The 15,772-nt window shown below is 42.0% G+C and overlaps 2 protein-coding genes across 2 annotated transcripts; both read right to left on the bottom strand.

Moving 5' to 3' along the window:
• Positions 1–133: 133 nt before the first annotated feature.
• Positions 134–967, bottom strand: LOC122214077 (olfactory receptor-like protein OLF4). Its single transcript, XM_042928719.1, has 2 exons — positions 613–967; positions 134–327 (listed from the first exon to the last, which is right to left on the bottom strand). The coding sequence occupies exons 1-2, from the start codon at positions 965–967 to the stop codon at positions 134–136; spliced, it is 549 nt and encodes a 182-aa protein (XP_042784653.1).
• Positions 968–8,565: 7,598 nt separating this feature from the next.
• On the bottom strand, positions 8,566–9,498 carry LOC122213329 (olfactory receptor 7A17-like). Its single transcript, XM_042927452.1, has one exon. It carries the CDS (start codon positions 9,496–9,498, stop codon positions 8,566–8,568), a length of 933 nt encoding a protein of 310 aa, XP_042783386.1.
• Between the last annotated feature and the right edge of the window lie 6,274 nt (positions 9,499–15,772).

Below are 15,772 nucleotides of genomic sequence, written 5' to 3'. Positions count from 1 at the left end.
ATGGAAATTCCAGGAAAGAAATAGAAAGATCAGATTCTACTTCCACAGTCTGATAAAGGGATAGAAGCTCCTGTCTCTGAGGTTCTGAGCCCTGCAATCATGGGCATATCTTCAGCCCCAGGACAATTGGCCCTTACGTCCCTGGAACCCCAACGATTCTTTTCAGAGCCCTCTTTATGTCTTTGTTCCTCAGGCTGTAGATGAAGGGGTTCAGCATGGGCGTGACCACCGTGTACATCACCGAGGCTGTGGCACTTGAGTGGGAGCTCTGGGTAGCAGCAGAGCTGAGGTACACTCCTAGGGCTGTACAGTAAAATAAGGAGACAACTGACAGGTGAGATGCACAGGTGGAAAATGCCTTATACTTGCCCTGAGCTGATGAGATCCCACGTATGGAGGAAACTATCTTAGAGTAAGAGTAAAGGATCCCGGCCAGGGAAGCACCACCCAGCAGCACAGCTGCAAGATACATCACCAAGTTATTAATAGAGGTGTCAGAACAGGCAAGTTGGATCATCTGATTGAGTTCACAGAAAAAGTGGGAGATTTCCAAGGTTGTACAGAAGGACAGCCCCAACACCATTAAGGTTTGTAACAAGGAGTTCAGGACACACATGATCCAGGACACCAGAACCAGCAGTCCACAGAGCCGGGGATTCATGATGACCGTGTAGTGTAGGGGGTGACAGATGGCCACAAAGCGGTCATAGGCCATCACTGTCAGAAGAAAGATGTCTAATCCTGCAAAGAGCAGGAAAAAATACATCTGTGTGATGCAGTTCTCATAGGTTATGACTTTGCTCTGGGTCTGGATGTTCCAGAGCATCTTTGGGACGGTGGTGGAGGTGACACAGATGTCACCAAAGGACAGGTTGGCCAGGAAGAAGTACATGGGCGTGTGGAGGTGGGAGTCAGAGCTGACGGCCCGGAGGATGAGCAGGTTCCCAAACACAGTGATCAGGTACATGGAGAGGAAAAGCCCAAATATGAGGGGCTGCAGTTCTGGTTCCTCTGAAAATCCCAGAAGAAAAAATTCTGTAATTTGTGTATCATTTCCTGGATTCATGTGCTGGAGGTGACTACCAGGGAACAAAAAAAAAAATAACATGACTGATTTTCTCAATAATGAACATTGCAAATATCATTGAAATTCTACGATTCTTATTTTGCATTCAAAAGTGAATAGCCATCATTTTTGTATGGAACTTGTCCCCGCTCAGCATCTCCATGCCAGCTCTGAATAGGTATTCACTTCCCACACTTAACATTTTCCCCAAGTGCTCATATTTTCTCTACTTTTAATGAGGAATTCTGTCACCCGTTTGAGGAATAACCTTGAGCACTGACTAACCTTCACGCAAAGTGTGTAAGTGTCTAGAAACAAAAGCCTGGAGGGTTCAGTGATGGAGAAAGGGGATAAGCAAAGGAGACCAGATAAAATATCAGGGGTGACAGGTGCTGTGAAGAAAAACAAAGCCTGTGTAAAGGGAAGCGTGGATGGAGGGATGGCTCTTCCTGGTTGTTCGGGCACACAGGCACACATGTAAACAGAGCCCTCGAGGAGACAGGAGACACAAGGTCCTCTGGGCAAGAGCGTGCCCGTCAGAGGGAACTATGAGTGCGACGGCTCTGAGGAAAGACGTGGGTTTTTTAAATTAATTTTTTAAAGCATGAGGGTGGTTGACACACCAGGTCACGTTAGTTTGGGGGGCGCCACACAGTGATTCGACAAGTGTCAACATCACGCCCTGCTCACCAGGCTTGGAGCTGCCATCTGTCACCACACAGCCTGTGACAGCATCACTGACAGTATTCCCTCCGCTGGGCCTTTCACTCCTGTGAGTCTCCCCTTCCTGAACATGGAAGGAATTCCTCAACCGGAAGCCAGTGTCTCCCACTCCCCTTCACCATCCTGCCTTTTGTTGTTTGCATATTGTGTTAAAGACCCAGGCTCAAAAGAAAGCCAGTGTGTCCAGGGGAAGGAGCGAGAGGAAGACTGATGAGAGGTGGTGGCAGGGAATGTGGAGGAATGAGGTGGCCTCCCTGACACTGATGAAACTTCCCGGCACAAGGAACCCCTCCTTCACATGGTGTTCCTTGCACTTTATTAATTTCTTCTCCAAGGAATCTTTGAGTAGAAATAGGCACCCTTCTTATATTCATTGTCAGTAGTAATCTGGCACCTGTATATTAAGGGTCATGTATTGGAGGTATGGGTTCCAGGACCTCTGTCTTGAGAACTGCTCATCACACACACACACACACACACACACACACACACACACACGCATGCTCTATAGCCTCCTTGGACCATGTCACAACCAGACTATTCTCACCTCCAGTTGCAATAATTAGGCAAACAATGATACAAGGCAAGCTGTGCAATATCAGACTGTCTTTCGTATAAGTTGCAAAAACATCCAAATTCTAGTAGATAAGTCTCCCGTGAGCATGTAGATATGGGTCTCGATTTTAAGGTGATCATTTTGTGTCCAGTATTTACAGAAACAAAAATCAAATTCAAAAACTGAGAGCAAGAAAAGTGGGGAGAAGGATCTAATGAGCTCAGGTGGCCTCTGGTGATGATGATGAGAAAGTGTCCCTGGTTCTGTTGACACCCCAAGCCCAAGCACATCTCCTTGATGCCCAGAATAATAAAGCGGCAAAAAGCAATCTTTCCAAAAGAAAAAGTAGGAATGTCTTCATGTTACCAAGACATCCCACCAGAATAACAAGGGAAGACACCCACAATTCACAAAAGGAAATACACAGGGTACAAGAAAAGTGGGGGGTTTTAGAAAATTATTTGCTAAAGAACAACTTTTCTAAATGATATAAAATGCTAAACTTTTACAATCAGAAACCGGTTTTGAATTGGGGATCTCCACACGTTTGCTATTTGGACTTGGAGAACCAACCAAACTATTCTTTTTCTCCCCCCTGTAAATTCGAGTCAGGTAACATACAGCGTAATATTGGTCTCAGGAGCAGAATTCAGTGATTCATCACTTACCACACCCAGTGCTCATGGCGGCAATTGCCCTCCTTAATCCCACCACCCATCTAGCCCATCCCCACCCACCTGCCTCCATCAACCTTGAGTTTGCTCTCTACCCCTATGAATCTCCTGTGGTTTGTTTCCCTCTCTTCTCTTCCCCCACCCTCCCAGCCAAACTGTTGTAAATGCTAATATCCTTCCCCCAAATGGTAGGGCTACAGGTATCTATCCCGCTCAGGTAGTTGGCAGATTTAGTGAATACGCCATATAGAGCTTAGCATAGTTCCCTCAATTGATAATGAGTGCTTCCCCCTGGTGAGGAGATTTGGCTGATTTTTTTTCTTCTCTCAAAGTCCCCATCGCTTCCCCACCTCTGGGGTCCCAAATCCATCGCCTTATTTCAGTTCCTTGTCCTGTCTCCACCTATCATGGGCTGGCGCCTCTCTAGCCAATAGTCACAATTACCCAAGAGGTCTTTCTAATATTGCAATTACACGACTGTCCACCTTGACCCCTTCCCAGTGACTCCCCCCTGGAGAATGAACCCCCAATTCCATACCTTCCAACACTTGGCTTGCCTCCCCTGACCGACCCACCTGCTTTCCACTCACACCGCCTCACCCCTTCGATCTCACACACACCGAGCCTGAGTTGTAGCTTCCCTGGAAGGCCCGGCTCAGGTCTCAGAGCCTCTACACCCCTGCTTCCCTCTGCTTGGAGTCACCCCCTGGTCCGTTTGGAGTTTTTCACCTCTTCTCTATCCTGAAAATCCTATCTCCTCTTTCTGAAGCAAGGAGTCCTCTCCCTCATGAGTCTTCGTGGGTGTAGTTCCTTTTAATATTCTCACAGACTATTAAATAGTCTATTAAATAGTCTATTAAATAGCTTTCAGCTACCAATCTCTCTGAACCTTTCCTGAAATACCTGCTGAGCTCTGAGCCTCACCTGGATGGGGTCTGTGAGAGGAACGTCTCCAGGTGGAAGCCTGAATTCCTTCCTGTTGGTTGATGATCGAGAGTGAAGCTGTATTCCCAGAACAGGAAGGAGTGAAGCATTCAAGCCAGGCTTAAGAATCCAAATGCAAAAACCACGTCTTCTCCAGCTTCGGGTTAAACATGCCTGGATCTGCAGCAGAGGAAATATTTATAGCTCCTTATGTTTGCTGTATCTGTTCTCTGCACCAACTCCTTAGACATGTTTCCCATTATTACTCCAACCCCTGAGCCCGTCTCCCCATGGGAACATATCTGGGCAGCATGGAATTTTTTTCTGTAGATTCTCTGTTCCCAAGATACAGGTTAGAATTCAGGCATATCCGATTTTTATTACTCCTCCTTGAACTTCCTGGCTCCAGAGCTCTAACATTGAAACTTTTCACAGACCTGAGTGAAAGTTTTTTTCCAAATCTATGGCTCAGGAACCTGTGTTGACTATGACCCTTGGTTCTTTAAAACATGGGTTGTGGTGGGAACACAACTCCTGATAGTCTAGAAAATACCTATTCCCTCTCCACCAAGCAAAGATGTGTTCATTTGCTGTAAAACCATGGGTACAATAATCCTTGGATTCATAATTCTTTTGACAAATCAACTAGGAGTTTTGTATTTTTAATACAGGCTAAAAGTTGACATTTATAAAACATTTGGTAATTCTAGGTGTGTTACAAAGCTGTAGTCATCAAGACAGTATGGTACTGGCACAAAAACAGACACACAGATCAATGAAACACAATAGAGAACCCAGAAATGGACCCACAATGATACGGGCAATCTTCACCAAAGCAGGAAAGAATATCCAATGGAAAAAAGGCAGTCTCTTCAAAAATGATGCTGGAAAATTAGGTAGCAACATGCAAAGTCAGCTGGATCACTTGCTTACACCATACACAAAGATAAATTCAAAATGGACAAAAGACCTAAACGTGAGGCAGGAAACCATCAAAATCCCGGAGGAGAACACAGGTAGCCATTTCTTTGGCCTCGGATTTAGCAACTTCTTATTAGACGTGTTGCAGGAGGCAAGGGAAGCAAAAGCAAACATGAACTATTGGACCTTCACCAAAGTAAAAAGCTTCTGCACAGTGAAGAAAACAAGCAAGAGAATTAAAAGGCTGCCCAAAGAATGGGAGAAGATGTTTGTGAATGACACATCAGATAAATATTCGTGTGTGTGTGTGTGTGTGTGTGTGTGTGTGTGTTTGTGTGCCACATTTTCCTTATCCGTTCATTTATTGATAGACACTTAGGTCGCTTCTATATCCTGTCAATTGTAAAGAATGCTGCAATAAACATAGGGGTGCGTATATCTTTTCAATTTAGCATTTTTGTTTTCTTTGGAAACAGTAGTGGAATTCTTGGATCGTAAGGTAGTCCTATTTTTAAATTTTGAGGCCCCTCCACACCGTTTTCCACAGCAGCTGCACCAGTTTGCATTCCGACCCAAAGTGTGCAAGGTACCTTTTTCTCCACATTGTCGCCGGCATTTGTTGTTTGTTGTGTTTTTGATTTTAGCCTTTCCGACATGTGTGAGTTGGTATCTCAATTGTGGTTTTGATTTACATTTCCTTGATGATGAGAAGTGCTGAGCATATTTTCATTTGTCTGTTGGCCATCTGGATGTCTCCTTTAGAGAAATGTCTATTCAGATTCTCTGCCCATTGTTTTTTGTGGCTGTTTAGTTGTATGAGTTATTTACATATTTTTTTAACTTTTATTTATTTATTTTTTTATTCAACCAAGTTAGTTAACATATAGGGTGATAATGATTTCAGGAATAGAATTTAATGATTCATCACTTACATATAACACCCAGTGCCTATCACCAGTCGCCTCCTTAATACCCATCACCCATCTAGCCCATTCCTGCATCCACCTCCCCTCCAGTAACCATCAGTTGTTTTCTGTCTTTAAGAGTCTTCTATGGTTTGTCTCCATCTCTGTATCTTATTTTTGCTTACATTCTCCCATGATCATCTGTTTTGTTTCTTAAATTCCACGTAGGAGTGAAATTATATGATATTTGCCTTTTTCTGACTGACCAGATTTGCTTAGCATAATGCACTCTAGTTCCATCCATGTTGCAAATGGCAAGATTTGATTCTTATGGATCACTGAGTAATATTCCAGTGTGTGTATGTATATATATATATATATATATATATATATATATATATGTATATATATATTTACATGTATATGTATATATTTACATATATATATTTACATATATATATATATATATATATATATATATATATATCACTTCTTCCTTATCAGTTCATCAGTCAATGGACATTTGGGCTCTTTCCATTCTTTGTGGATTGATGATAGTGCTGCTATAAATATTGGAGTACACGTGACCCTTCGATCACCACTCCTGTGTCCCTTGGATAAATAGCTAGTAGTGCAATTGCTGCCCCATAGGGTAGTTCCGTTTTTATTTTTTGGTTGAACCTCCATACTGTTTTCAGAGTGGCTACACCGGTTTGTATTCCCAAATGGGGTGCAAAAGGATTCCACTTTTCTGCATCCTTGCCAACATCTGTTGTTTCCTGAGTTGTTAAATTTTAGCCCTTCTGACAGGTGTGAGGTGGTAACTCATTGTGGTTTTCATTTATATTTTCCTTATGAGAGATGTTGAGCATCTTTTCATGTGTCTATTAGCCATCTGATCGTTTTTCTTGGAAAAATGTCTACTCATTTCTTTTGCCAATGCTTCGCTGGATTGTTTGTTTTTTTTGAGTGTTGAATTTGATAAGTTATTTGTAGATTTTTGATATTAACCTTTATCTGATATGTTATTTGCAAATATCTTCTCCCATTCCTTCAGTTGCCTTGTAGTTTTACTGATTATTTCCTTCACTGTGCAGAAGCTTTTTATCTTGATGAGATCCCAAAAGTTCATCTTCGCTTTTATTTCCCTTGCCTTTGGAGACATGTCAAGTAAGAAGTTGCTGTGGCTGAGGTCAAAGAGGTTGTTGCTTGTTTTCTCCTCCAGGATTTTGATGGAGTTTAGGTCTTTCATCCATTTGAGTTTATTCTTGTGTATGGTGTAAGAAAGTGGTCCAGGTTCATTCTTCTGTATGTTGAGGTCCAGTTTTCCCAACACCATTTGCTGAAGAGACTGTCTTTTTTCCATTGGGTATTATTTCCTGTTTTGTCAAAGATTAGTTGGCCATACATTTGTGGGTCCATTTCTGCGTATTTTATTCTGTTCCATTGGTCGATTTGTCTGTTCTTGTGCCAATACCATACCGTCTTGATGATTACAGCTTTGAAATACATCTTGAAGTCCAGAATTGTGATGCATCCAGCTTTGGTTTTCTTTTCAGAATTGTTTTGGCTTTTCTGGCTCCATACAGATTTTAGGATTGTCTGTTCTAGATCTGTGAAGAATCCTGGGGTATTTTGATGGAGATTGCATTAAATATGTAGATTGCTTTGGGTAGGATCAATATTTTAACAATATTTGCTCTTCCAACCCATGAACGTGGAATGTTTTTCCATTTCTTTTGTTCTTCTTCAATTTCTTTCATAAGCTTTCCATAGTTTTCAGTGTATAAATTTTTTACCTCTTTGGTTAGGTTTATTCCTAGGTATCTTGGGGTGTTTTGGTGCAACTGTAAATGGGATGAATTCTTTGATATCTCTTTATGCTGGTTCATTATTGGTGTATAGAAATGCAACCTATTTCTGTACATGGATTTTATAACCTGTGACTTGATCGAATTCATGTATCAGCTCTAGCCATTTTTTTGGTGGAGTCACGTTTTCCATGTAGAGTATCATGTGATCTGCAAAGAGTGAAAGTTTGACTTCTTCCTTGCGAAATTGGATGCCTTTTATTTCTTTTTGTTGTCTGAATCCTGAGGCTAGGACTTCAAGTACTATTGAACTATAGTGGTGAGAGTGGCATGCCTGTCATGTTCATGATCTTAGGAAAGCACTCCATTTTTCCTCATTGAGGATGATATTATCTCTGGGACTTTCATATACGGCTTTTATGATGTTAAGGCATGTTCCTTCTATCCCTACATCCTTGAGTATTTTTATCATAAAGAGACTCTTAACAATAGAGAACAAACTGAGGGTTGCTGGAAGGGAGGTGGGTGAGGGGATGGGCTAAATGGGTGAGAGGCATTAAGAAGGGTGCTTGTGACGGGAACTGGGTAAGTGAAGAATCGCTAAACTATACTACTGAAACCAATTCTACACTCTATGCTAACTATGTAAATTTAAATAAAATCTTGGAAAGAAATAAAATAAAATCCAACTTGCCCATTGTAAGATACAGAAATTTACAGGCATTTGTGATCCAACATTTGGGAAAACATTGGGAACGTATGAGAGTGGGCAAAGGAGAAACCGTATATCAGACAGATCAGAAGCTTAATAAAGGTGAGTTATTGAAATGTATGAGAAGTTGAAATCAAACAAATGGGAATTCCAAGAAATAAATAGAAGGGGCAGATTCTACTCCCACAGTCTGATCAAAGAATAGCAGTTCCTGGCTCTGATGCTTTGAGCTCTGCAATCATGGCATGTCTGCAGCCCCAGGACAATTGGCCTTTACAACACTGGAACCCCCACGATTCTCTTCAGAGCCTTCTTTATGTCTTTGTTCCTCAGGCTGTAGATGAAGGGGTTCAGCATGGGCGTGACCACCGTGTACATCACCGAGGCTGTGGCACTCGAGTGGGAGCTCTGGGTAGCAGCAGAGCTAAGGTACACTCCCAGGCCAGTACAATAAAATAGGGAGACAACCGAGAGGTGAGACGCACAGGTGGAAAATGCCTTATACTTGCCCTGAGCTGATGAGATTCCACATACAAAAGAAACTATCTTAGAATAAGAGTAAAGGATCCCAGCTAGGGAAGCACCACCCAACAATCCAGCTGCAAAATACATCAGCATGTCATTAAGAAAGTTATCAGAACAGGCAAGCAGGACCACCTGATTGATTTCACAGAAAAAGTGGGAGATTTCCACCTTTGTACAGAAGGACAGCCACAACATCATTAAGGTTTGTAATAAGGAGTTCAGGGTGCTCATCATCCAGGACACCAGAACAAGCAGCCCACAGTAGGTGGGTTTCATGATCAGCATGTAGTGCAAGGGTTGACAGATGGCCACGAACCGGTCATAGGCCATCACAGACAGTAGAAAATTGTCCAATCCAGCAAAGAGTAGGAAAAAATACATCTGTGTGATGCAGCCTGCATAAGTTATGACTTTGCTCTGGGTCTGGATGTTCCAGAGCATCTTCGGGATGGTGGTAGAGGTGAAGCAGATGTCTACAAAGGACAGGTTGGCCAGGAAGAAGTACATGGGGGTGTGGAGGTGGGAGTCAGAGATGATGGCCAGGAGGATGAGCAGGTTGCCAAACACAGTGATCAGGTACATGGAGAGGAAAAGCCCAAAAATCAGGAGCTGCAGCTCTGGTTCCTTTGATAGTCCCAGGAGAAAAAAATCTGAAATTTGTGAATCATTTCCTGGTTCCATGGGCTAGAAGGGACTATCAGGGAACAAAAAATAGCATGACCGAGTTTCTCAACAATGAACATTACAAATATCATTGAAATTCTATAATTTTTATTTTTCTTTCAAAAATTCAGTATCCATAGTTTTTTGGATAGAACTTGCCCCCTCTGGGGACTCCCTCATGCCAGCTCTGAATAGGAATTCACCTCCCACACTTAGCTTTTTCCCCTAATGCTCATGGATTCTATAGTTTTAATGAGAAATTCTGTCACCCGTTTGAGGAATAACCTTGAGCACTGACTAATCTCCAGGCAAAGAGTACAGGTGTCAAAAAAAATAAAAGTGTATATGGTTCAGTGATGGAGACAGAGGATAAGCAAATGAAAGAGTGGATAAAATATGAGAAGGTGACAGGTGCTATGAAGAAAAACAAAGCCTGTGTAAAGGGAAGAGCGGGTGGAGACGTTACTTTTTACTGGTTATTCGGGCATACCAAAACACATCTAAACAGAGGCCTCAAGGAGACAGAAGGAGACACAAAGTCCTCTGGGGAAAAGGACACCAATCAGAGGGAACGACCAGTGCAGAGGCTCTGAGAAAAGTCATTTTTTTAAAATCAACTTTTAAAACCTGAGGGTGGTTGATGCAGCATGTTACAGCAGTTTGGGGTGTACAATCCAACAGTTTTACACATCACACCACGCTCACCACACGTGGAGCCACCGTTTGTCACCACACAATGCTGTGATAGTATCACTGACTATATTCCCTTTGCCGTGCCTTTTAGTCCTGGGTGTCATTCGTTCCTTAACTGGAAGCCAGTATCTCCCACTCCCTGTCACCATCTTTCTTTTTGTTGGTTTGCTTGTTGTTTCAAAAACCAATATTCATTGGTCATTCAGTGCTCAACCAAAGCCATTGCGTTGAGGGGAATGAGCAAGAGGAAGCGTGGTGACAGATGGTGGCAGGGAATGTTGAGGAACAAGGTGGCCTCCCCGGTACTGATGAAACTTCACGGCAAAGGAATCCCTCCTTCACATAGCGTCCCTTGCACTTTACTAATTTTGTTTCCAAAGAATCTTTGCATAGAAATTGGCCCCTTCCTTATCTTCATGTGTTGGGTAATAATCTGGCATCTGTATATTAAGGGTCACACTATGGAGCTATGGGTTCCAGGACCTCTGCTTTGAAAACCGCTCATAGCACACACACACACACACACACACACACACACACACGCACACACACGTGCGTGCCCACTAGTCTCCTAGGACCATGTCACAACCAGACTATTCTCACCTCGAGGCACATTAATTAGGTAAACGCTGATACAAGGCAAGCTGTTGACAAGAGATTTTCTTTCCTCTAAAGATGTGAAAATACATCCAAGTTCCAGTAGTTAAGTCTTCTATGAGCACGTAAACATGGGTCTCTGCATTAATATGAACTTTTCATAGCCAGTGTTTAAAGAAATTAAAATATCATTTTCAAAAACTGAGAGCAAGAAAAGTGGGGAGAAAGATCTATGAGTTTAGGCGGCCCCTAGCAGCGGGATGAGAATGTGTCTTTTGTTCTGGCAACACCCCAACCCCAGGTACGTCTCCTTCAAGCCCAGAGTAATGAAGCAGCAAAAAGCAATTTATCTAAAAGGAAAAGTTAGGATGTCTAAGTTATCAAGACATCCTGCTAAATAACAAGCAAGGGAAAACCCCCACAATTCTCTAAGGGTAATGTACAGAGTACAACAAAAGTGGGGGATTTTAAAAGTTTATTTGCTAACAAAACCCCACCTCTTATAAATGATATAAAATGCAAAACCATCATCATCATCAGAGACTCGTGTTTTGAATTTTGGATCTACATATGTTTGCTTTTTGAACTTGGAGAACCAAGCAAACTACTCTTTTTTTCATTTAAATTCTACTCAGGTAACATACAGTGCAACATATTGTTTTCAGGAGTAGAAATCAGTGATTCATCACTTACAACACCCGGTGCTCATGGCAGCAATTGCCCTCCTTAATCCCCATGACCCATCTAGCCCATCCCCACCCACCTGCCTCCATCAACCCTGAGTTTGCTCTCTACCCCTATGAATCTCCTGTGGTTTGTTTCCCTCTCTTGTCTACCCAACCAAACTATTGTAAATGCTAATATCCTTCCCCAAATAGTAGGGCTAGAGGTATCTATCCTGCTCAGGTGGTTGGCAGATTTAGTGCACACACCATAAAGAACTTAGCATAGTTCCCTCAATGGATAATGAATGCTTCTTACTGGTGAGGAGATTTGAGCGACTTTTTCTTCTCTCAAAGTCCCCATCACTTCCCCACTTCTGGGGCCTCAGGTATACAGCCCTATTTCAGTTTTCTTCCTCTCTCCACCCATCACAGGCTAGCACCCCTCTAGCCAATATTCACATTTACCCCCGAGAGATCTCTCTATATTACAATTACTTTACTGTCCACCTTCCTGATTTAATGCTTTCATCTGACTCCCCCCTGGAGAATGAACCCCAAGTCCATATTTCCAACACTTGGCTTGCCTCCCCTGACTGACCCAACAGCTTTGCACTCATGCTGCCTCACTCACATCAATTCTACCAACAGTGAACTTGAGTTGTAGCTTCATCTCAAGCCCCAGTCTCAAGGCTCCGAGCCCCTACACACATGCTTCCCCTCTGGTTGGAATCATCCACTGGTCTATTTGGAAGTTTTCACCTCTTCTGTCTTGAAACTCCCATCTCCTCTTTCAGACAGCAAGGAGTCGTCTCCTTCATGAATGTGTGTGAGTGTGTGTGTGACTGTGTGTGTGTGTTTTGACATTCCCACAAGAAAAAAAAAGACTTTCTTTTGTGATAATTTAGATGTGGTGTTATCACTGTAATTTTTATTTAATTCCATATATGTTTCCCTGCTAGACTGTGGGTGCCCTGGGCATGTTATACTTACTCCCACCCTTTACCCCCAGACATAGTTTGGTTGGGGACAGTAGTAATAAATGCATATTGCATGAACGAATGAGAGATTGTGCTCACAGGAGTTGTCAATGAAAGGAGAGAGAACACAAACAGGAAGCTACCAGCACAGGAACAGAGAACCAGGGAGAGGAATGTTTTCCATATTCTGAGACTGGGACCATTTGTGGGGTCAGGGTGTGGTTTGCAAGAATAAACTAGAATAGAAAAACTAAGGCACAACAGATAATATCAGAGCACGTCGTACGTGGTCAGGGTGCAGACCAATCACTCGTGGTTCTCCTTGTTGAGTTATATGTGTGTGCACGTGAGTGTGCAAAAACGTGTTTCCTTTCTTCATATGTCTATCCCTGAGAACATTGTGTCATATACACATTTATTTCCCCCACTCTGCTTTCTTCATTTAATGTAAGATCCAAATGAGCAGGACCTCACTTCTTTCATTCATTTTTTTGCTGTTTCATAAAGGCGTGCATTTATATAGTAACACATTTTTAGAAAATGGAATTTATAAAATACAAGGAATAGCAGGGAGAAGAAAACCGGGATACATAGTGAATTCAAAATAAACTTATTAATTAAAATTGCGTTAAAAAGACTCTTCTGTAGGAGAAGATATAAAATATAATTTCATCACATTAACACACGTCTCAAAATCAAAATGGAATAGGCAAAAACCTCAAAAAAGAATAGGAAAACAAAAATTATGATTATAACTGACTTTAAAAATAATGCAGGGAGCAGACTATAAAATTATAATTTCATCCTATACAAACACAGGTGGGGTCTCACACACTTGTGAGAAAGATATAAGTTGAATGCAAGAGAAATTCACATTTCCACAGGACGGCAGAAGGACGATTTCTAGTTTAGAAAATAGATCCAATCACAAAACAAAAGGTAGCAGTGAGGAAGCACAGATGGGAGGTAGGTGGCAATACATACAAAAGGCAGTTTATTACTACAAGGCACATAGAAAGCAAGGGGTGGGGAGAAAGTATGGCCGACTGGTAGATTTGACCACTCAAAGTTTATGAACTCTCACACCACCCAGAAAATATATCTGTACATACATACAAGAATTAAACAGCAAATAGTAAACTTGGCTTAAAATTTGCAGATTTTTTTTTGCTTTTCAAAGTTTTTATTTACATTCTAGTTGGTTAAAATATAGTGTAATATTGGTTTCAGGAGTAGAATTATTTGTGTGAAAAAATGCAATCAAGAGGACGGAAGAAAATGATTCAGCAGGAGCAACAAACAAAGAAAAGAAAACTCAGACTCAGTGTAAAAGGCAAAGAAATTACACTGATAATTTACGACAGGGAAAGTAAATGGCCAATAAACCCCAACATAAATTCGTCCTCCAGGTAATGAAATAAGTGCAAAATAAAACCCTCTAGCATATGCCTGTTCGAGTTTTAAATAAACTTTTTAAGTGACCTAATGGAGAGAAGATTCTGTGAAATCTATGTCTCCAGAACTGCAGTTGCCAGGTCTTGGCTCTCTCCATTGGTCTGGACCTTTCTAAAAGATACAGAATATGCTCCAAAATACCCCATCTTAAAAATATTATTTAAATTCCCTCACTGCACCTCCTTCCATACCTAATAGTGTATTTTCATATTTCCTTTAACTGCAAAACTCTTTGGAAATGTTCAGATTATCCTGGAAGACAGTACCCGGCGTTCCCTCGTTAGTCGCACCCAACTGATCTTTTATTCCCACCACTTAACATTCAACAATAATCCTTATATTGCTAATTTCAACAGACATTACCTTTTTTTCACATCTTAAATAAATTGATTATAAATGAGTGGGTTGGGCACCTGGGTGGCTCAGTCAGTTAAGCATCTGACTTCAGCTCAGGTCATGATCTCGCAGTTGGTTAGTTCCAACACCACATAAGGCTCTGTGCTGATGGCTCAGAGCCTGGAACCTGCCTCAGATCTATGTCTCCCTCTCTCTCTGGTCCTCCCCCACTCACACTCTGCCTCTCTCTCTCTTTCTCTCAAAAGTAAATAAATATAGAAATAATAAATGGGGGAGACTGGGGGCCCAGTAAGTTAAGCGTCTGACTTTGGCTCAGGTCATGATCTCGCAGTTCATGAGTTCGAGCCCCACGTCAGGCTCTGTGCTGACAGCTCAGAGCCTGGAGTCTGCTTCAGATTCTGTGTCCCCCTCTCTCTGTGCCCCTCCCGCACTCTTACTCTGTCTCCGTCTCTCTCGCTCAAATATAAGTATACCTTAAAAAAATGAAAGAGTTCACTGTGCCAACAAACACAATGATCTTTCGGCTCCGAGACCAGGATGGTTAGGCTGTCAGGTGACCTCAGAGGAAAGCTTTCAGATTCCATTCTCTCGGAACCTTCCCTGGAATACCTGCTGAGTTCTGAGACTCACCTAGATGGGGTCTCTGAGAGGAGGTCTCCAGGTAGAAGTCAGAATTCCTCCCTGTTTGTTGATGATGGAAAGCAAGCTCTATTCCCAGAACAGGAAGGAGTGAAGCATTGGTCCCCAAAGCAGACTTAAGAATCCAAATGCAAAAACCATGTCTCCTCCGGCTTCCCATTAAAGATGTTCTGGATCTGCAGCCGAGGAGATATTTACAGCTCCTTATGTTTGCTGCCTCTGACACAGCAAAATGTGTCTGAAACGTTAGACACATTTCCCATTGTTACTCCAACCCCTGAGCCCATCTCCCCATGGGAACTTATCTGGACAGAATGGAATTTTTTCCTGTAGATTCCCTGTTCCCAAGAGATCAGATTAGAATTCAGGCATATGCAATTTTTATTACTCCTCCTCGAACTTCCCTGGCTTGTCTAACATTGAAACTTTTCACAGACCTGAGTGAAAGTTTCTTTTTCCAAATCTAGGACTCAGGAACCTGTCTTGACTATGCCCCTTGGCTCTCCGAACATTGAGTTGTGGTGGGAACACAACTCTGATAGTCTAGAAAATGCCTATTCTTTCTTCAACAAGAAAAAGTGTGTTCCTTTGCTATACAACCATGGGTTTAATAATCCTTGGATTTGATATTCTTTTGACAAATCATCTAGGAGTTTTGTATGTTTAATACAGGTTAAAAGTTGACATTTATAAAACATTTGGTAATTCTAGGTGTATTATAAAGCTGTAGTCATCAAGACAGTATGGTACTGACACAAAAACGGACCCATAGAACAATGGAATAGAATAGAAAACCCAGAAATGGACCCAAAACAATATGGTCCATCTTCGACAAAGAAGGAAAAAGTGTCCAATGGAAAAAAGGCAGTTTCTTAAACAATGGTATTGGCAAAATGGAGAGCAACATGC

The sequence above is a fragment of the Panthera leo genome, chromosome A2 (genome assembly GCF_018350215.1).
Source record: "Panthera leo isolate Ple1 chromosome A2, P.leo_Ple1_pat1.1, whole genome shotgun sequence".
NCBI classification, from domain to species: domain Eukaryota; kingdom Metazoa; phylum Chordata; class Mammalia; order Carnivora; family Felidae; genus Panthera; species Panthera leo.
The sequence above is the reverse complement of the archived record's forward strand: the minus strand, read 5'-3'. Positions and strand labels throughout refer to the sequence as shown.